Raw genomic sequence first — 22,035 nt, forward strand, 5'->3', positions numbered from 1 at the left:
CGCCTGTAGTCCCAGCTACTCGGGAGGCTGAGGCAGGAGAATGGTGTGAACCCAGGAGGCGGAGCTTGCAGTGAGCTGAGATCCGGCCACTGCACTCCAGCCTGGGCGACAGAGCAAGACTCCGTCTCAAAAAAAAAAAGATATAAAGGATTTGAACACTATTAATAAAATCTATTAATACTTAGTATTTATAAAAATTGGACTATCTATAAAAACGGACCATTTACCAAGCTACTAACAACATTTCCATAAATTTCAAAATGTGAACATATTCCCTGAACACAATACAAAAGAGTCTAATTAATAATTAAAATAAAAACTACTAGAAAACCCCTGACCATTCCTCATAACTCCTGGGCTAAAAATAAAATCAAAACTGAAATAATAAACCAGTTTGAAAAGAAAGTGAGACCATTATAAACTGAAACCGTTAGATATGGTCAAAGTATGGTGCAAAGAAGAAAACTTACAGCTTAAATGCCATTAGACAGAAAATACAAAAATAAACTAAGGATTAAACTCAAGAAGCCAGAGATTATCAAATTATACCCAAGGAATACAGGGCAAAAGAATTAAGATAAAAACAGACATTAAGAAAAAGAGTAAAAAATAACAGGAGCAAAAAAATAAAAGTAATTTGGCTCTTTAAAAAAAACCATTTATTAGGCAAAACCTTTCACTGACAAGGAAGAAATGCAAATAATTATTTAGAGGAAGAAAGAGGGTATAACTACAGAGGTAGAAGAGACTAAAACTTAGGGATTACTATGGACAACTTTACAACCACAGAGTTTACAATCTAAATGAATGATTTTTCCTAGAAAATGTAACTTTCTTAAATTGACCTAGACAGACCAAGCAACCTCAAGAAAAACTGGAAAGATGGTTAATTAGATCTATTCTTAGAAAAGTTTTATCAAATCCCTATTATGTATGATAAACTTTCAAAGCTTAGATGAACAGAAAAATTTTCCCAGTTTAATTTGTAAGATCAGCATAATCCTGAATACAAAAGTGAGTCAGATTAAGACAGAAAATACTATAAGCTAATCTCACTTATGAATCTAAGTGTAAAACTCTCAAATAAAATACTAGCAAGTTAAATCTTTCAACAGATTAAAATCATCTGTCATGACCAAGCAGGGATCATGATAGTCCCTAAGCAAAACTATACAACCCCCAAGCAATGAAACTTCACAACAAAACCCTCTATCTGGCATGAGGAACAGGTAAAGAAGCCTTGTGCAAGGCTAACAGTAAGGGGAAAATCTATTTCTTTTTTCTCTTTTTCGCTCCCAACTCTGTCCAGAGAGGGGCCCAAGTCAAAGAGCTGAAATGCAGTAATAATGAGTCAGAAATCTAAAACCCTAACAGAACGCTTGTCTTTTTGGCAAAAGCAACCTAGAAACAAGGCCCCTAAGGCATTAAGACAATAGGGAGAATCCCTGTTCCTTTATTTCTCTCACTGCATTGCCCCAAGGGCAGTCCCAGTTGCAGAGAATTATGTCTAAGCATGGGCAGATAAATCTCAAAAAAAAAACAACAACAACAACAATCCCAGCCTTCCAGGCAAATGACTAGGAAAAGGGACTCTGGGATCCGGGCAGTGTGGGGAAAATCCCAGGGAAAAGGGAGCTGGAGAATGGGATCCTCTCATTCTATGTATGGACCCACACAAATCAGAGTTTCATACCTAGGATGCACAAGTGTAAGACAGACCAAAACTAGCAAAAGAAAGCCTTTGAGATCTGAACTACAACACAGTCTACCATACACCCAAGTTCCAGGCTAACTGCTGAAACAGACCTATAGCAGCAAAGCAAAACTCTGAAAACAGAACTGATACTGGAAACACCATTCACACAAAGAAAGACAGAACTTATGGTTTGACTGCCTGCTAAAACAGAACAAAATAAATCAATATGCTCCAGAGGATGTTAATAGAACCTAGAGTTTTATAATACAGCACTCAAAATGTCCAAGATACAATCCAAAATTACACAATATACAAAGACCCAGAATATCCCATAATGCCAAATAAATTTCAGAGACAAAGAACTAAAACAGACCTTAAAACAAAATTAAAACCCAAATTTTAAGTTTATTTTATTTTATTTATTTTATTTTATTTTTGAGACGGAGTCTCGCTCTGTCGCCCAGGCTGGAGTGCAGTGGCGCAATCTCACCCTCACTGCAAGCTCCGCCTCCTGGGTTCACGCCATTCTCCTGCCTCAGCCTCCCCAGGAGCTGGGACCACAGGTGCCCGCCACCATGCCCGGCTAATTTTTTGTATTTTTAGTAGAGACGGGGTTTCACTGTGTTAGCTAGGATGGTCTCGATCTCCTGACCTCGTGATCCGCCCACCTCGGCCTCCCAAAATGCTGGGATTACAGGAGTTAGCCACCGTGCCTGGCCCCAAATTTTAAGTTTTAAAAGATCTTCAAGAAGCCCAGAAAACTGACGATGGTATTACACATATTTTTTTAAGCTTTTAACACATTTCAGCCAAGTCCATTTTATCCAGAGATGCAAACAAAACTGAAGGGAAACACCAATTTTGGTTTCATTACATTGTTGAGATCTGGGTGCCTGTCACTTGTGTCCTTAACAGTTTGTTCTGCATACCCATGGCTCCCCTAAGAAGTCGGGGCTGAGTGCTGTTCATCAACTTGGCCTTCATTTTGAAAAAATATACCAGTCACTTTGAATGAAATCAAGTTGTAACTAGACTGTATACTCTAACATTCTGCTTCCACTGACTTGATAATAGTAAATTACTTGATACAGATTCAGAAGCATTTTAGTAATGTAAAAACTAGTTTTATACTGAAAAAGTTCTTTAATTCAATCTGAAAGGAGTAAGGAATGGTGAAAACAGCACCCATCCCTCGTTTCAGGATTCAAAACTAGGGGTGGGTTTTTATATTCCATTGGTCTTTTTAATGCAAATACAGAATTTGAGTGTTAGACAACTGTGCACCATCTTGCCTAAAAGAGCCCAGGATTTAGTTTATGTTGTTGATACAAGATACAGTTCCATTAGTTTTTTCTTTTTTTCTTAATCCAACTCCTATAATGAAAGTAAATATGTAAATTTCTTACTTTATAGATAATTATTTTATCACAAACTTAACTAGAAAACTTTATTATTTTAGAGCAAGGAATATGCCCTTTAGGCATGTGAATAATTTAAAGTCAAAAATAATTTAAAAGTCAAAAAACAGGAGGAAACAGCTGCAACTAAAGACATCTTCATATGCTTAGAATGGCTACAGCAGTCCACAAAAAACTAACAGCAAGCCTGTGTTACAGAAAATATTACAAGTATTTGGAAACTGGCATCAGTGGAAGATATACTCACTTTTAAGTTATTTACCATGGAACTGTGAAATGTGGAGTACCACAGGCTCATCGTATCTCTGTGACTTCATTTTAACTGTTTGGGACTGTACAACCTATTTGCAAAACTCAGAATTCTACTCACAAAATTAAAACCCAAACCTGGCTACTTTAACTCATGGTCACCTCAGTGTTCTACTTTTCTTTTACATACCCTCACTCATTATTCGAGTACCTGCTACATTTCAGGTCTTTCAAATACAAAGATGAATACAGTTTAATAACTACAATTAATGACTCAGATTGTGCATTACGTTTCTTATGTCCCTGAGTCCTTTCAAAAACCCGAGAGGTTACTATATACTGACTATATCTATATATACTGACTGTATCACCATGTCCCATTTTACAGATGAGGAACATGCCCTAAAGTCACAGAGCTATGATTCTAGAAGTTGAACCCAAGGTGATTTAACTCTAAAGCCTAAATTCTCAACCATAACCCTGCACTAGCTTGAAGGAATTCACTTTCTAATGAAATATGCAAATATAAATGAACACATTAAAACACAAAAGTAAATGCTTTCATTGACATTTAAGGGCTGTGGGAATTGAAAGGATAGGAGCACTAATTCTGTCTGGAAAAATGTCTACAACATGACTTTGAAAATAGTCTTTAAAAACTGGCGAAGAGAGTAGTCTACACAGAGAAAAATGTGTTCAAAGGTTCACAACTGTGGAAGGGGGACAGACATCCAAGAAACAATGAAAAATTCAATTGTCACAGAAGAGGGACGGTGGAGAGAGAGTAAAACACGGAAAAAGGAATTTTTACATATAATCTTTATTTTTCCCATGAAGCACAGAGGTGTTTTGAAACAGAAGTAACAATCAGCTTTCCTTTTTTATAAAGATGAATCTGTTGACAATGTGGAAGATGGACTGGCATAGAGACTGGTGAGAAAAAATTCTAGGCCAGGCACAGTGGTTCATGCCTATAATCCCAGCACTTTGGGAGGCCAAGGCGGGAGGTCTGCTTGAGGCCAGGAGTTCAAGACCAGCCTGGGCAACATAGCAAGATCCCATCTTTACAAGAGATTTTTAAAAAAATTAGCCAGGCATGGTGGCATGTGCCTGTAGTCCCAGTTGCTCAGGAGGCTGAGGAAGGAAGATTGCCTGGGCCCAGGAGTTTGAGGCTTCAGTGAGCCAATATCACACCACTGTACTCCAGCCTGGGTGACAGAGCAAGACTCTGTCTCTTAAAATAATAAAAAAAGAAAAAAAGTTTGTAATGAGTAGTCAGTTGCAATAGTCCATGTGACAAATGATAGCTTTTTTCAGATGAGGCAACAGCGATGGTGATAAGAGAACTTCGAAGACATAATAGTAAGGATTAGGTTGATAGTGATGATTTTAACTAAAAATGAGATAACATATATCTGGAAGAAACTAGTTTTAGACTCATGTTTTAGAACTGAGATTACAAAAGGTTTATTCTGGGAATGTAAGAGGGAATATAATAGTGATTGCAAAGCACTCTGAACTAGGGGAGACGTTATAAAACCGTACTAGGATTAGACACATCCATGGTAGTAATGTCTTTGAATCTAAGACTGACTTTCTATCATGTTAATTTCCCTGTGTAATGAAATGAGAATTCTTTAGAAATGTATTATCACATATTTATGCTAACAGATTATTTGGATACCAGTTGTCACGTAACACTTTAGAAGTTAAAGGTAGTCAAGTCCAGAGAGAAGCTGGGATGTATGTTACAAAACAAAGTTTAAGTCTTCAAGCACCACCCTATTTATCCTAAAGAGCTGAGAAAGAATGTGGGCTCTAGAACCAGACAAACCTGGGTTCAGATTCCAGCTCTGTCACTTACTAGGGGTATGGGCCCACATAATTCATTTATTCTCAGTTATATCATCTGTATATTGGAGATAACAATGTGTATCTCACAACATTGCTACTAACTCCTGGCACAGAGGTGGCAGTTGTATTATTGTTACAAATAAATTTTTCCTTGGCATGTTTCTTACAATAGAAAATTCCATACTTACTGCCAATTGTTTATATAAGTCAATGCTTCTTAAAATATTTCCTCTAAAGCTCCCTTAGCCACAGAGTCAAGTGAAACACATACCCAAAGATTTGGGTATATAATCTGGAGCCAGCACAAAATTTTTAAATTTTATCTTAATTATTATACGCATGCTGCACATAACCATATTTAATGGTTCAGATTTTAACTCTATAACATCCCTGTTGTCTCATCTGAAAAAAGCTATCATTTGTCACTTGGACTATCGCAACATATTTAAACATAACCATATTTAATACTAAAATGTTAATCTTCAGACAAAATTGGCAAACTAAGAAAATGTATCAGGTTTATACTACAGCAATACCCACGATACAGTGCCTCAATTACCTCACGATATCTCAGATTAGAGAAATCTGGATGGCACACTGTACAGATTATGCTGTCTTTGGCAAAAAGCCAAGAAAAATCAAAACTACTTAACCTAAAACCCAGACCTTTCCTACAGGCAAGAGAATTTTTTTTAAAAAGTCCTTAAGATACCTACCTATACATTTTGTCCTGAAAATATACTTGCAGACCTGCTTTAAGTGAAAAAAGCTTAAAATGTGGGCTATAGCCCGAAAAAGAAGTAATAATTATGAATCTAAATTTTCAAACTTTACCTGTTTTCTTCTTTTTATCAGAAGTAGCATCCAAAGTAGTTAAGGGAGTAGAGATGCTTTTATAAGCATCTTGACTACATCCAGGATCATCTTCATCAGAAGAAAATGAAGATAAATGTTCCAAGTTTTTAAGTTCATTATCAACTTTATCTGATGGACTGTTACTGCCAGTTTCAGACACTGAAGGTGTGGGTGTTGTAGATGAAGGCTTGGGAAGTGGTGGGGGACAAAATGCACGAACCATCTGGGTCCCTGGCCGTCTAGTCCTGTTAGGCATTCGTACAGCAAGAGTGGAAAACTGCTGCTTGGGCCCAGATTTCAGGAAATCTAAGAAAGACGCAATAAATCCTGTTTTGACTTCTGGTTGTTTTTCCTCCACCTCTTTGATCTTCTGTCTCATTTTTTCTTGATGCTGATAACCATCATGGCAGCTTTCTGAGGAAGGAGGAGTATATGGTAAGTATATATCTGTTCCCCTTGGATTCTGGCGTTTGCCTTGGGCAGGTCTTTTCAGCTGTTTCTGATTACTATTGTCTTCCTCTTTAACTTGCCCTTTTCCTTTAGTTCTTTTCTTTTGAAGGTTAAAATGCATTAAATCTTGGTTTTCTTCTTCAATCTTGACACTGACTGCATCCCCAGATTGGGCCATGGCCAACAGTGCAAGTGCACTCCTAGCTGGGTTCACTGACACACCACTGTCCTCACCCCCTAAGGTAAATTCACTCTCTGATGTAGCACTCTCTCCACTTATACTTCTACTACTAGAAACAAACTCTTGGTTTCTGTTATTATTTAATGTACTATCAACAGGAACTTCACTGTCTTCTTCAGATTCAAGATTGGTAGCAGACTGTTTCTTGAATGGGCCAGAACTTTGCTCCTGGACTTCATGACTTGGTCCAACCACTGCTGAAGTTACTTTAGGTGGTATATTTTGACCAGGTGTTTCAATGTGCTGTTGATCAAGAGTCATTTTTGACTGAAGGGTAGGTACTGGTGAAAGGTTCACAGTAACCTGATTTCCATTTAAGGAAGTATCATTTATATTCTGTGGCTTTCCTACTGTAGCTGTCATAGAGTTAAAATCTGAAGTCACATGCCTGACATCTAATGACTGCTGAAAATGAGATTTAGAATCACCATCTTCAACAGCCTGCATGGTTTCATTTGAAGTTGACTTGGAAAATTCAGAAGGTGTAACTCCACAAGCTGCTGCTGTAGCTGCTAAGATATCATCTACATTTGATAAAATATTTCTTTCATCACTAAGAAGCACCGCCTCTGGGAAACACATCGATCCAAGAGAAACAAACTGATTCTTTGAGTCATGTTGATTTGTTTCACTAAAATGGCCCTTTGTTGTTAGATGTTGTTGTAACGGTTTTGAAGACTCAGAGAGGTCCATTTTCATAACTTCAGAATTTTGAGGATGGAGTTGCTGCTGAGAATGATCGCCATTGCTTTGAATAACATGACCTTCCATCTGAAGGAAAGGATGTACTATTTGTTGAGGGCTTTGAACACGCTGTGCTTGTAAAGATGCCTTTACTTGACCTAAACCTGCCTGCAGTATTGACTGCTGAAGAATCTGTAAATCACAGGCAGAATCTAAAAGGACCTGTGTATTAGGAAGAGATGCCTGAGGGCCATGCCCTAATGCATGATTTGGAATTTGAATCTGAGATGAAGCATTAATTATTTGATTGTGTTGTTCCTGGACCTTGGATTCATGCACCTTAAGTACAAGAGGATGCTGCTGCTTTAAGTCTTTAGTATTCAACCTTATTTGTGGAGTCTGTATTAAATTAGTTGCATTCTTAAGATCAAGGGTAGCTGTATTACTGACTTGGCCAATTTGTTGGTTAAGTTGTGTCACTGAACCAACAACGCTTTCTTCTTTCTTTGATGCTTGTAGAGCAACCCCAATAACTTGATCTTCAAGACGGGAATTACTTCTGATTACACTCTGAGAATATCTGTCATCTGCTTTTGACACCTTATAAGTTGATTCTTGAGCATTAATTTCCCCATCAGATAGCCTTTGGGTTGACGACTCAAGAGATGCTTGTGGCTGCAATACCTGTAACTCTTGCATTGGAAAACCATCTTCTTGCTTTGAAGACGTATACACATCTGAGTCAAGCTTTCTTTCAGCATAAGACTTTGGGTCAGGGGAAGTTATGTTATTTTGTAATGTCTGACAATGAGTAGAGGATGCAAAAGATGATGACTGGACACCAGGCAAAAACTTCTGGGACTGGGGAGATGATGACTCTTGAGTCTGAACATTTTGAGAAGAATGCATAGAAATATAATTCTGGGTCGGGCTAGAGTCTGGCAAATTCTGAGCCCGAGAGGCAGAAGAATAAGAAAGAGAAGGGGCTGTTAATGTTAGGGACTCCCCTGAAGCATAGCTTTCTGAAGGACTAACAACTGACAAAACTTGTGATTGAGATGAATAGCTAACCTGTGTCTGGCTAACTGGTGATAAACCCTGAGAGTGACCAGATGAGTAACTTTGAGACTGACTTACTGAAGACAGATCTCTTGTTTGAGCAGGGTAATTCTCATTTGTAACTGAAGACAATACCTCTTGCTGATTAGATGAATAACTAAGCGTCTGATTTTCAGGAGTTATAGTCTGAGATGACCCAGAAAAAGTCAATGTTTTATACAAGGGTGGCAATTTCTCCACCTTGCTGGACCTATAAACCTGTGAATGAACAATAGATGGCACATTATGTGGCTGTACTAAACCATAATTTTGGGACTGACTGACTGATAAAAGGCTTGGTAGCTGCGCTGTAGAATAAATTTGTGCTTGGCCCGATATTACAGAACTCTGGTTATGTAAAGGTTTGGAATAGCTTAGTGTTTGCACAGGAGGAATTATACTTTGAGGTTTAGGGGTCTTGGTTGATGTTAGTGGTTGTTCTGTAGAACAGCTTTTTACTTTTGTAGTAGAAGGAGGATACCCTGATGATGGAATCGCAGATGAGTAAGACTGAGAAAGTTCCACTGAGACCTGGGAGGTCTTCTGTTGTAATCCTCCATTGCTCACCTGAGTGGAATCTCCAACTGGGCTACAGGATAAAGACTGCCTGGTTGTTTCCTGAAAATTAACTACACTTGAATTTGATAGATAACTATGTAAGGAGTGCTGTGAACCAGTCAGTTGTGCCTGAATTGACTGGGTACCTGAAGGCCGCTGATGGTGTTTAATAACACTACATTCTCGAAGAAGAGCTCTTTCAATGGAAGCAGTAGAACTAGTAAAGAGAGTTGAACTGTAGGCTTGAGGAGTCTGCTGGGCTCCCCCAAGTGCTGAAGGCAACAAACTAAATTGAGGTTGTAAAAGATGGGGTGCAGACTCTTGAGCTGAGCGGTATGTTGAAGACTGAGGTGGTATGCTGTTACTTAATACAGAACTGCCCAGGCGCTCAAATGCCAAAGCAGTTGGAACAGTTCCCTGGGAAGTCTTGATTTGTAGCAAAGGGTCATGATGACTTAAAATTCCATTTGATGTAGTGTTAAAAGTTGAATCCTGAAGCACCAAAGGTGAAGTGGTAGCAAAGTTTCTATTGCTGAAGGTGGTGGGATGCTGATAAGCAGAGAGAGATGGTGGAAGTGTTCCAGTGCTTGGCAAAGGTCCAGTAGCAAACAGCTCAGTTGCTGCTGAAGAATGCATGCCTATAAAGAAAAGGCACAAAGATTTTTATGTAATTATGGTACAATTACTTTAATATGTTTTCATAGTAGTGACTTACATAACCTATTAAAATGTCTTAAGACTGAAAAACTTGACAAGTTCTGCATGTAAATTTTGAAATTACATTTCAAAATAGCTAGCTTCCCACTTCCATCCTCTTTTTTTTTTCTTAAGAGACAAGATGTTCACGGTAAAACCCCGTCTCTACTAAAATATACAAAAAACTAGCCGGGTGAGGTGGCGGGCGCCTGTAGTCCCAGCTACTCGGGAGGCTGAGGCAAGAGAATGGCGTAAACCCCGAAGGCGGAGCTTGCAGTGAGCTGAGATCCGGCCACTGCACTCCAGCCTGGGCGACAGAGCAAGACTCTGTCTCAAAAAAAAAAAAAAGAGACAAGGTCTTAACTTTGTTGCCCAGGCTAAAGCGCAGTGTTGCGATCATAGCTCACTGCAGCTGCAGTGTCCAAAGTAGCTGAGACTACAGGTCATGCCCCCAAAACCTGGTTAATTTTTAAATTTTGTAGAGATATGGGGTCTTGCAATGTTGCTCAGGCTATCTTGAACTCCTGGGCACAAGTGGTCCTCCTATCTTGGTCTCCCAAAGTGATGGGATTATAGGTGTAAGCCACCACGCCTGGATTAGCTAGCTTTCATAGAGCAAAAATGAAGTTACAATGATATCAGCAATTGTTATATAAGAGAAGTTATATATAGTTTGATAAGGTCATAGGAAAATGAAGAAATCAGTAAAAATGTACTTATCTCTAGTGATTAATTTATCCCAAAGTCTCAACGCAAAATACCATTGGACAAAGTAAAATGTACATAACATTAAAATGGAAAAAAAAACACTAACTTGCCTACATCTAACATGATAAATAAATATAAAAAACCAGTCAGTGAACTACAGTTTCTTTTACCACAATATATTCACTTTAAAAATCTCTTGCATTTCAAGCTTTGACTTCCTATGAACAACTTCCCAATCACAATAGATGCATGTTTATCACAAAAAGTTGATCAGAAATTAATAAAAGTACTGTCAGAAAGAGACTGTTAACATTTCAGGACAGCATTTTAGCCACATATAGCAAAAGTAAAACTGGGTATACCCTTGTGATCCGATAGCTCTGTAGAAATGTATTCTATAGAAATAAGTGCATACAAAAATATTTGTACCAGATGTCCATTATAGTTACTGTTTACAGTAAGTAGAAACAACAAAAAGTCCATAAACAAGGGATCAATCAAATAATTATGGCATATCATAATAATACTGTTGCCATAAACATTGATGAAGGTGGATGTATATGTTTTGACATAGAAGGATATCCAATAAAAATAAATAACAAACTGTTAATTCCTTTTTGAAAAGTTAGGAACTATCACTTTCCACTTTATATACCTTTTTACTATTTAAATGTTTTATGTGAACTTCCATTATATTTTTTTTTTCATTTTTGGAAAAATGGGGAAAACAATTCTCTGGCTCTTTGAAAAATATTTTCCTACTTTCCATTAAATATCCAAAAAGAATTACTATTACAAAGATAGAAAATATCTAGTGGCACTTGAAAGAATAAATAACACTTAGAAATGTTTAAAATACACTGAAACTGACAGGAACTAGAATAGTCTTTTGAGATAATATAGTTCAACTCCTTTGCTCTAGCAATGAGGAAACGGGGGTTGACTGGTGATGTGACTTGCTGAGGGTCACGTGGTATTCATGAACCTCCAACCAACTGACTCTACTGCTCTTTAGCAGACATCTCCTATTGTTCTTTTGTGTGTGTTGGGGTGGGGGGGGGGGCGTTAAAACATAATAAGTAAACAGCAATAAAGAACTGACATTTAAGTAAATGTAAAGTTACAAATAATGGATTCAGTTTTAATGGTTATTATGAGGTAAGTGTTTTATGTCACATATATCAAATCATATTTAAAGAACCAATTATAATTACATGGTGACTGACACTATCACAGTTATGCCTAGAATGAGGGGAGGCTAGTTAGAAAGGACAGAGAATATCTGGGGCTTAAAGTGGTGATAAGGAGCTTCTATTTCTTGAAATCCTTCTATCCAGTAGAGTGATAAAAGATCTTTCTTACTTGACTTACTTCTGCATGATTTATTAGATTAATGTAGAAGGGAGTCACAGAGGCTAGCAAATTCACCACAGTATGCCCACAGAAGCTATTTTGAAATGCACCTAATGCTCATATTATAATCTCAAACATGTCAAAAGAAGATGTTCCTTATATGTTGTGTATGTTTTTGTCTCAATTTCATTTTTATTTCCCATTTAGAGTACATTAGTTTAGGTCCAGTTTAATGTGCTCAAAAATCCATTAAATTTCGTTTAAATGTCTATATGATAGTAATATCAGTCGTGCTCTGAAAAAATAAAAATAAAAAAACTTTTACCTACTAACCTGAGAGTCCAAGCCCTTCTGAATGCAATTCAATTATAGGATCAGATACAAATGAATTGTTAAATGCAATTTAACAAATAATTGTAAAAATGAATTGTTAAAAATTGAATCCTAGGCCGGGCGCTTTTGGGAGGCCAAGGCAGGCAGATCACATGAGGTCAGGAGTTTGAGACCAGCCTGCCCAATGTGGTGAAACCCCATCTCTACGAAAAACATAAAAATTAGCCGGGCATGGTGGTGCATGCCTGTAATCCCAGCTACTCAGGCGGCTGAGGCACAAGAATCACTTGAACCCAGGATGCAGAGGTTGCAGTGAGCCAAGATTGTGCCACTGCACTCCAGCCTGCACGACAGAGTGAGACTCTGTCTCAAAAAACAAAACAAAACAAAATTGAAACCTAAAAAGCCAAAAAAACTTTAAAAACAAACTACACAAGAGTAAAAACACTTTACAGAAATATTAACAGATTTTCTTTTGTTTGAAAATTTCTTTAACTCTCAAGTTTCAGCACTACTATACAGATAGGAAAATCTAACTAATATACTAATAGGAAAATACATGAAATATAAAATTATTTCAGGCAGTAAAAATAAAGCTGTGTTTTAAAATATTTTATTTCACCAAATCATTAATTATCTCCTTAGAAGCAGGAAAAAAAAGTCGCTAAGGTATACTGAGAAACTTCTATTAGTGGAATTTACATGAGAATGTTAAAATACTATTTCCTATAGCTATCCCTTAAAAACATATTTTCAAATACACTATGACATTTCTTCTTTAAGACAACGAAACTAAAAAAAAACTCCAAAAAAAATTCCTGTCATACCACAAAAAACAGAAATATATAGATACAACTTTTGATGAGGAACGGTTGAAAAGTAAAATAAGAAAAATGATAGAAAAAATAGAAAAGCACATTATAGAAAAAATAGAAAAGCACATTATAGACCTTGTAATTATTGCTGGAAAATGGGCACATCATAATATCAACTTGTAATGGCTCTTATTAATGATTTAATCTATCCAATTAAGGATAACTTTATATAACACTAACAATGAAATGAGTCCCAAGAATTTTTTTACTATACCACCTATCCATTTTGAAGTCACTAAAATAAATTTTAATCTTTGCTTCTTTCAAGTAGACAAGTAATTGCTAGATATAAACCTTATATCAGACCTTCTTTAATCATTATCTACCCCTCAATGTCAACTTATTAGTTTTTGTCAGAATGCTAAAACTAAATTTCTGCCAGTAATAAATTCTTGAATTTTATTCACCTGAAAATTTTGAAAAATTCCAGGTCTTAAAGTTCAGTGGAAAATCAATATTGTAACAAAACTCCCAGCCACAATGACAAGGCCATCAAATGTATATTTTTCATCAGCATTTTTATAGGACTTAAAAATTCTAAAAACAGAGAATCACCTGTCTGCCAGGATGGAGCCCTGAACTGTGGTAAGAGAGTAGTTCCTGAAGCAGCAGCCTGAGCAGTTCGGGATTCAGCAGTAGACAGAAAATTCATCACTGAAGACTCTTTAGTGTTACTGCTGGCACTGTTCACACTAGTATCAAATATTCCAGAAAGACCTACATTTGAAGATAAAATATATCCCAAAGTAAACAAAAAATATGTACTTGTATAAAATTGTATTCCTGACTGTATTTTAAAATTTCTGAAAATTGAGGCCAAAACATTCTACAACCCCAAATGGTTTTATTTTGATAGTAAACATATCAATTTGACCAAGCATATTTATAATTTAAAATCTCCAAAGATGCATGAAAGAAGATCTTTTAATTTATTAATTATATAAATATTCCCTGTTGGTAAAAACCAAAGCTTTGGCCGGGTGCGGCAGCTCACACCTGTAATCCCAGCACTTCTGGAGGCCGAGGGGGAAGGATCACAAGGTCAGGAGTTTGAGACCAGCCTGGCCAATATGGTGAAACTCCGTCTCTACTAAAAAGTACAAAAATTAGCCGGGCATGGTGGCAGGCGCCTGTAGTCCCAGCTATTTGGGAGGCTGAAGCAGGAGAATCACTTGAACCCTGGAGGTGGAGGTTGCAGTGAGCCAAGATCACGCCATTGCACTCCAGCCCGGCCAAGAGAGCAATGTCAAAAACAAAAACAAAAAACAAGCTTATACTCTCATTTCATTTCCCATGGCATGAGTATATCCTACACATTGATAACCCAACACATGAAAATTGGTTTTCCTTCTTATTCACTAAATGTACCCAGACTCATAGTATATTTCACAAGAGAATTGTTACCAGTAGGTTGAGGTGTGGGAGCATATCCAGGAAGCTGATGAGAGGCTGCAAAACTCTGTCTCTGAAGGAGATCTGTTTCAGAGTGTGAGGGATGTCCTTCTTCATAGCTTAAACTAGAGGACATTAAAAATCAGTGAACAAAATATATAGTCCAAACCATTTGATAAAAAAACTTCTAGAAGAGCAACTATAAAAGTAGTAGAAACCTTTGACCAACTTCCTCATCTATAGATTAGTGGATCAAACACAGTCTGACGATACTATCACAATGAAGAAAATATATTTAAGATGCATTAGGAGAAAAATAATACACAGTATTTTCTTTAATTCAACTCTACCTCAAACAAGAGTCTTTTTACTGGGAGAGGTAATGTGGTGCAGCAGAAAAAGCAATATCCTGGACAACAGAGAGCTGAATTCATTGTACAGGCTCTACTTCTGGCTTACAGTGTAATTTAAATAAGTGACCCAATTATTGTTGGACTAATTTCATCTGTATAAAAAAAGGACCAGATGAAATAACCTCCATAACCTAATTATAGTAGTCTATGGAATAACAGATAATTCAAATAAAGAATTAATACTATTTCCCAATAACTCACTGAGAAAACTTCAAGCTCAAACATTTTCAGAATAGTCCAAAACAAGATTTTTTACTCCCTCCCCTTGGAAAGGGGAAATATTTTGAATATTTTAAACCCACAGAAAAAATCGAAACTTCAATGAACACCCATATACCTGTCCCTTAAGATTCAACAACTATTAAGATTTTGTAACATCACTTATTTTTCTGCACACACACACACACACACACACACACACACTTTTCTTTTTTTTTGCTAAACAACTTGAAAATAACTTGGGAGATATCATCAGGTGCATCTCATAGGAACAAGGACATTCTTATATAACCAGTTATCACTATTAAACTTAAACACATTTAGCATTAATTCAATAATCATATAATATATAGGTCATATTCCAGTTTCCCCCATTGTTGCCAAACATCTAGAAGTTTTAAGCTCTTTTTAACTAGGATTCAATCAAAATTCAGTGATTTCATTTGGTTATTTCTCTAACTTAGTACCAGTGCCTTCACCCAACCCCTAATCCCTAATCCCTTGACCTTTTGAAGAATCCAGGGCAACTAAATTATAAGATGTCCCAAATTCTGGATTTGTCTTAAGAGACAGGGTCTCTGTCGCCCAGGCTAGAGTGCAACAGCAGGATCATAGCTCATTGTAGCCTCTAATTCCTGGGCTCAAGCAATCCTCCTGCCTCAGCCTCCCAAGTAGCTGGGACTACAGGTATGAGCCACCACACCTGGCCTGTTGTGTACTTCTTATTGCATCACAGGAGAAGGCACACGATGTCAGTTTGTCTCATTACTGATGATTCTGAGCTTGAAGTAGTTAAGGTAGTGTCCTTACTAATGTCTGCAACACAGCCTGGTGTGGTGGCTCATGCCTGTAATCCCAGCACTTTGGGAGGGTGAGGCAGGTGGATCACTTGAGGTCAGCAGTTCAAGACTAGCCTGGCCAACATGGCAGAACCCCATCTTTACTAAAAATACAAAAATTAGCTGGGTATGGTAGCATAGGTCTCTAATTCCAGCTACTCTGGAGGTTGAGGCACGAGAATCGCTTGAACCCAGGAGGCAGAGGTTGCAGTGAGCTGAGATTGCACCATTGTACTCCAGCCTGGGTGACAGAACAAGACTCTGTCTCCAAGAAAAAAAAAAAAAAGTGAAGTATCAACATTCCAGTAGTTTTACACCTGTCAATACTTGATCTTTTCAGTCTTCTTAATTTTAGCCATTCTAGGTGAGTTCAGTGGAGTACCATTGTGGCTTAATTTGCATTTCTCTGATAACATACGAGGAGGTGCACCTTCCTGTATGTTTGTAAGGCTATTCTTTTAGCTTCTCTTGTGAAGTTTATTCAAATCTTTAGCCCTTTTAAAAGATCTAAGTTGTCATCAATTTCATTACTGGGTATACTTCCAAAAGGAAACAAGTCATTCTACCAAACAGATATTTACTCGCATGTTCATTGCAGCATTTTCACAATAGCAAAGACACGGAGTCAACCCAGGTGCCATCAGCAGTTGACTGGATAAAGAAAATGTGGTACACAAACATCTTAGAATACCACACAACCTTTAATTAAAAAGAACAAAATCATGTCCTTTGAAGCAATATGGATGCTGCTGGAGGCTATAATCCTAATCAAATTAATGCAGGCACAGAAAACCAAATACCACATGTTCTCACTAATAAGTGTGAGCTAAATATTGGGTACTCGGACATAAAGATGGCAATAATAGAAACTGGGGGTTACTAGAGGAGGGAAGAAGTGGAGTAAGGACTGGAAATCAAACTGTCAGCTACTATGCTGAGTACCCAGGTAACAGGATCATTTGTATTCCAAACTTCAGCATCATGCTGTAACAAACCTGCACATGTACCTCCTGAATCTAAAATAAAAGCTGAAAATAAAAACCAAACCTGGGTTGTTTCCCTTCTTATTGTGTTTTAAGAGTTCTTTACATATCCTGGATCAAAATTCATTGTGAAATATATGTATTAGGAGTATTTTCTCCCAGTCTATTGGCTTGCCTTTTCATTCTCTTTCATTTTCCAGTGTCTTTATTTATTTATTCCCTTTTTTTTTCCTTCTCTTTTTTTTGAGACAGGGAATTCATTGTCAAATATATGTACTGGGAGTATTTTCTCCCAGTCTATTGGCTTGCCTTTTCATTCTCTTTCATTTTCCAGTGTCTTTATTTATTCCTTTTTTTTTTTTCTTCTCTTTTTTTGAGACAGGGTCTCACTCCAGTCTCCCAACCTGGAGTGCAGTGGCATGATCATGGCTTACTGCAGCCTCAACTTCCTGGGCTCAGGTGATTTTCTCCTCAGTCTCCTGAGTAGCTGGGACTATAGGCATACGCCACCACCACCGGCCAACTTTTTGTAGAGACAAGGTTGTCCACGTTGCCCAGGCTGTTCTGGAACTCCTGGACTAAAGCAAGCAATCTACCCACCTTGGACTCCCAAAGTGCTGGGATTACAGGCGTGAGCCAGCACATCTGGCCTCCAGTGTCTTTAAATAATGAGGTTTTAATTTTTGCTCAATGTGAATTATCAAGATGTTTTGTTTTATAGTTTGTGCTTTTGGTGTCCTAAGAAATCTTCACCAACCCAAAGTCAACTAATATGTTCTCCTATGTTTTATAAGTTTTAATGTTTTTGCTTTTATGTTTAGGTCTATGACTCATTTTGAGATTTTTTTGTGTGTCTGGTGTGAGGTAAAGTTCAAGGTTCAAATTTTTCATATTTTTGCTTTTTAAAACTTAGGTATAATTTGCATGGGTAGAATTCACCTTTTCTGGGGCTTTTTTTTTTCTTGAGATGGACTCTTGCTCTGTCACCAGACTGGAGTGCAGTGGTGCGATCTCAGTTCACTACAACCTCCACTTCCCGGGTTCAAGTGATTCCCCTGCCTCAGCCTCCTAAGTAGCTGGGACTATAGGCACCCACATCACACCCGGCTAATTTTTTGTATTTTAGTACAGACGGGGTCTCACCATGTTGGCCAGGATGGTCTTGATCTCCTGATCTCGTAATCCGCCCACCTCGGCCTCCCAAAGTGCTGGGATTAAAGGCGTGAGCCACCGTGCCTGGTCTTTTTTTATTGAGACAAGAGTCTCACTCTGTCGCCCAGGCTGGAGTGTAGTGGTGCGATCTCGGCTCACCACAACCTCCACCTCCTAGGTTCAAGCAATTCTCCTGCCCCAGCCTCCTGAGGAGCTGGGGTTACAGGCATGCACCACTGCGCCAGGCTAATTTTTTTGTATTTTTAGTAGAGACAGGGTTTCGCCATGTTGGCCAGGCTGGTCTTAAACTCCCCACCTCAGGTGATCTGCCCACCTCAGCCTCCCAAAGCGCTGGGATTACAGGAGTGAGCCACTGCGCCTGGCCCTCTAGTGTGTGTTCTGATACCTGCATAAACAAACCACAAAAACCAAGGGAGAGAACACCTCCATCACCACAAAGATTCCCCGTCTCTCTGCAGTAAGCATATCCTACCATCAAGTCCCCAGATCTGTTTTCTGCTTCTGTGATTTTGCCTTTTCCAAAATGTCATATAAATGGAATCATTTAATATGTAGTCTTTGTGTCTCACTTTTCACTTAGTGTAACACCTCTGAGATTCATCTATGTGTTATTTCTATCAGTGATTCATTCCTTTTTATTGCTGAGCAGTATTCCATTGCATGGATGCACCAAAGGTTGTTTTTGTTTGTTTGTTTTTGTTTTTTCTTTTTTGAGACGGAGTCTCCGCTTTGTCAACCAGGCTGGAGTGCAGTGGTGCAATCTTGGCTCGCTGCAAGCTCCGCCTCCCGGGTTCATGCCATTCTCCTGCCTCAGCCTCCCAAGTAGCTGGGACCATAGGCGCCCGCCACCAAACCCGGCTAATTTTTTGTATTTTTAGTAGAGACGGGGTTTCACCATGTTAGCCAGGATGGTCTTGATCTCCTGACCTCAAGATCCGCCTGCCTCAGCCTCCCAAAGTGTGGGATTACAGGTGTGAGCCACCACGCCTGGGTGGTTGGTTTGTTTTTTAAAACCTTCTCACCAGTTGAGAGACATCTGGGGCAATCATGAATATAGCTGCTATACCCATGTGCATAAGTTTTTGTGTGAACATAAGTTTTAATTTCACTTGAGTAGGGAGATGACTGAGTTATACAGTAATGTATGTTTAACTCAGATAAACTGCATGTTTTCCAGAGTGGCTATAACATATTACATTCCCACCAATAATGTATGTCTAGTAACTCTGCATCCATGTGGGCCCTAGGTATTATTAGTTTGTAAGTTGTTACTTAAAAAAAAAAAAAAAAATTAGGCTGGGTGTGGTGGCTCACGCCTATAATCCCAGCACTTTGGGAGACTGAGGTTGGGTGGATTGCTTGAAGTCAGGAGTTCAAGACTAGCCTGGCCAACATGGCAAAATCCCATCTCTACTAAAAATCCAAAAATTAGCTAGGCATGGTGGCACAGATCTGTAATTCCAGCTACTCAGGAGGCTGAGGCATGAAAACCGATTGAACCTGGGAGGCTGGAGGTTGCAATGAGCCGAAATCATACCACTGCACTCCATCCAGCCTGGGCGACAGAGTGAGACTCTGGCTGGAAAAAAAAAAAAAAATAGCCATTCTAATTGATGTGCAATAAATATCTCACCATCTTCCATGTAGAAATCTTTAGTAAAAGTACTACTGAAATATTCTGCCCATTTTTATTGGGTTGTTTTCTATTACTGCGTTTTGAGAGTTGCTTATATATTCTGGAGCAAATTCTTGGCCAGTTATGTTTTGCAAATATTTTCTCCCACCCAGTGGCTTTCGGTCTTGTAACAGTATCTTTAGAAGGGCAAAAGCTCTTAATTTTGATCAGTTTTTAATTTACCTATTGTACTTTTGGTGCTGTACCTAAGAAATCTTTGTCTAAGTTTAAAACCTCAAAGATTTTCTGTTGTGTTTTCTTCTGGAAGTTTTATAGTATCAACTTTTCCATTCAGGGCTATAATCCATTCGGAGTTAATTTTTTATATGTGGTGTAAAGTGTTGATACTCATTTTTAAAATTTCAATGTGCAATGGTTCCAACACTATATATGGAAAAGATTATTCTTTACCTATTGAATTGTCTTGGCACCTCTGTCAAAAATCAATAAACCATATATTTGGGTTTCTATTTCTTGACTATAGTATTACACTGACCAATGTCTGTTCATATAAATCAATCCACAAATAACTATATTTTTATACAACTGTATTTATAGTGTTTTCAATTCAATAACACAAATCTTCCAAATTTGTTCTTTTTCCAAAACTGTTTTGCTGTGCTAGGTATTTCCACATACATTTGAGTTAGCTTGTCAATTTCTATGACAACAAAAAAACTGCACTGAATCTAAACACCAATTTGGGAAAAACTATACCATCTTAAAAGTACTGAATCTTTTCAGCCATGAATACAGTATAGCTGTTTCTGGTCTTTAATTTATCTCAACAATCTTTTGTAGTGTTTAGTGTATAATTCTTACATGTATTTTGTTAAATTTATCCCTAAATATCTTTTGCTATTCTGTTCTAAATGTTTTTGTAAAAAAACAAACTTGGGGCCGGGCGCGGTGGCTCAAGCCTGTAATCCCAGCACTTTGGGAGGACAAGATGGGCGGATCACGAGGTCAGGAGATCGGGACCATCCTGGCTAACACAGTGAAACCCCGTCTCTACTAAAAAAATACAAAAAAAACTAGCTGGGCGAGGTGGCGGGTGCCTGTAGTCCCAGCTACTCGGGAGGCTGAGGCAGGAGAATGGCGTAAACCCAGGAGGCGGAGCTTGCAGTGAGCTGAGATCCAGCCCACTGCACTCCAGCCTGGGCTACAGAGCGAGACTCCGTCTCAAAAAAAAAAAAAAAAAAACTTGGAATACAATTTTCATACCATAAAGGTCACCCTTTTAAAGTATGCTAATCAGTGGTTTTTAGAATATTCAGACTTGTGCAACTGTCACCACAATCTAATTTTAGAATATTTTAATCACCCCCCAAATAAACATGTATCCATGAGCACTTGGTCCTATTTCCCTCCTCTTCTCAGCCTGTGGCAATCACTGATCTACCTTCTGTCTCTATGGATTTGCCTATTCAAAACAGTTCATAAAAATTGAATCATACTACATGTGGCCTTTTATAACTGGCTTCTTTCACTAAATATGTTTTCAAGGTTCACCTTGTTACAACATGGATATATCAGTACCTCATTCCTTTTTAGGGCTGAATATTCTGTTGTATGAATATGCCACATTTTGTTTATCCATTCATCAGCTGATGGACATTTGGGTTGTTTCTACTTTGGGGCTATCATGACAATGCTATGAACATTCATGTACAAGTTTTTGCATAGATGTATGTCTTTAATTTCTCTTGGGTATATATATCCAGGAATGAATTTGCTGGGTCAAATGAAAACTCCATGTTTAACATTTTGAGAAATGGCCAGGCTGTTTTCCAAAGTGGCTGTACCATTTTACATTCCCACCAGCAAAGTGTAAGTTATAATTTCTCAACATTCTCACTAATATTATCTATATTTCTCATTATCTATAATAGACATCCTAACAGGTGTGGAGTGGTTCTGATTTGCATTTACCTCATGATGACTAATAATGTAGAGCATTTCTGCATGTGCTTATTGACCACTTGCATCTTCTTTGGACAAGGGTCTATTCACATGCTTTGCTCATATTTTAACTGGGTTATCTTTTTATTATTAAAGTACAAGAGTTCTTTAAATATGCTGCATGCAAGTCCCTGAAAAATCTATTATTTTAATCACTGTTTTCCATTCATTGGTTATCTTTTCACTTTCTGATGATATCAGGTACAGCACAAAAATTTTTTATTTTGAAGTCTAATTTATTTTTTCCTTTGTCACTCATGCTTTTGATAGCGTATCTAAGAAATAGCTTGTAATCCAAGGTCATGAAGATT

General features: G+C 37.9%; 1 protein-coding gene across 1 annotated transcript in view; it reads right to left on the bottom strand.

The window, feature by feature from the left end:
* QSER1 (glutamine and serine rich 1) overlaps nt 1-22,035 on the bottom strand; it is an 86,568-nt gene that overhangs the window by 33,384 nt on the left and 31,149 nt on the right. Inside the window, exons 2-4 of the mRNA XM_023185517.2 lie at nt 14,473-14,585; nt 13,624-13,785; nt 6,052-9,741 (exon numbers count right to left, since the gene is read on the bottom strand). Of these exons, the coding sequence (XP_023041285.1) occupies nt 6,052-9,741; nt 13,624-13,785; nt 14,473-14,585 (3,965 nt within the window). The remainder of the gene's footprint in view (nt 1-6,051; nt 9,742-13,623; nt 13,786-14,472; nt 14,586-22,035) is intronic.

This window comes from Piliocolobus tephrosceles, chromosome 13 (genome assembly GCF_002776525.5).
Source record: "Piliocolobus tephrosceles isolate RC106 chromosome 13, ASM277652v3, whole genome shotgun sequence".
NCBI lineage: Eukaryota > Metazoa > Chordata > Mammalia > Primates > Cercopithecidae > Piliocolobus > Piliocolobus tephrosceles.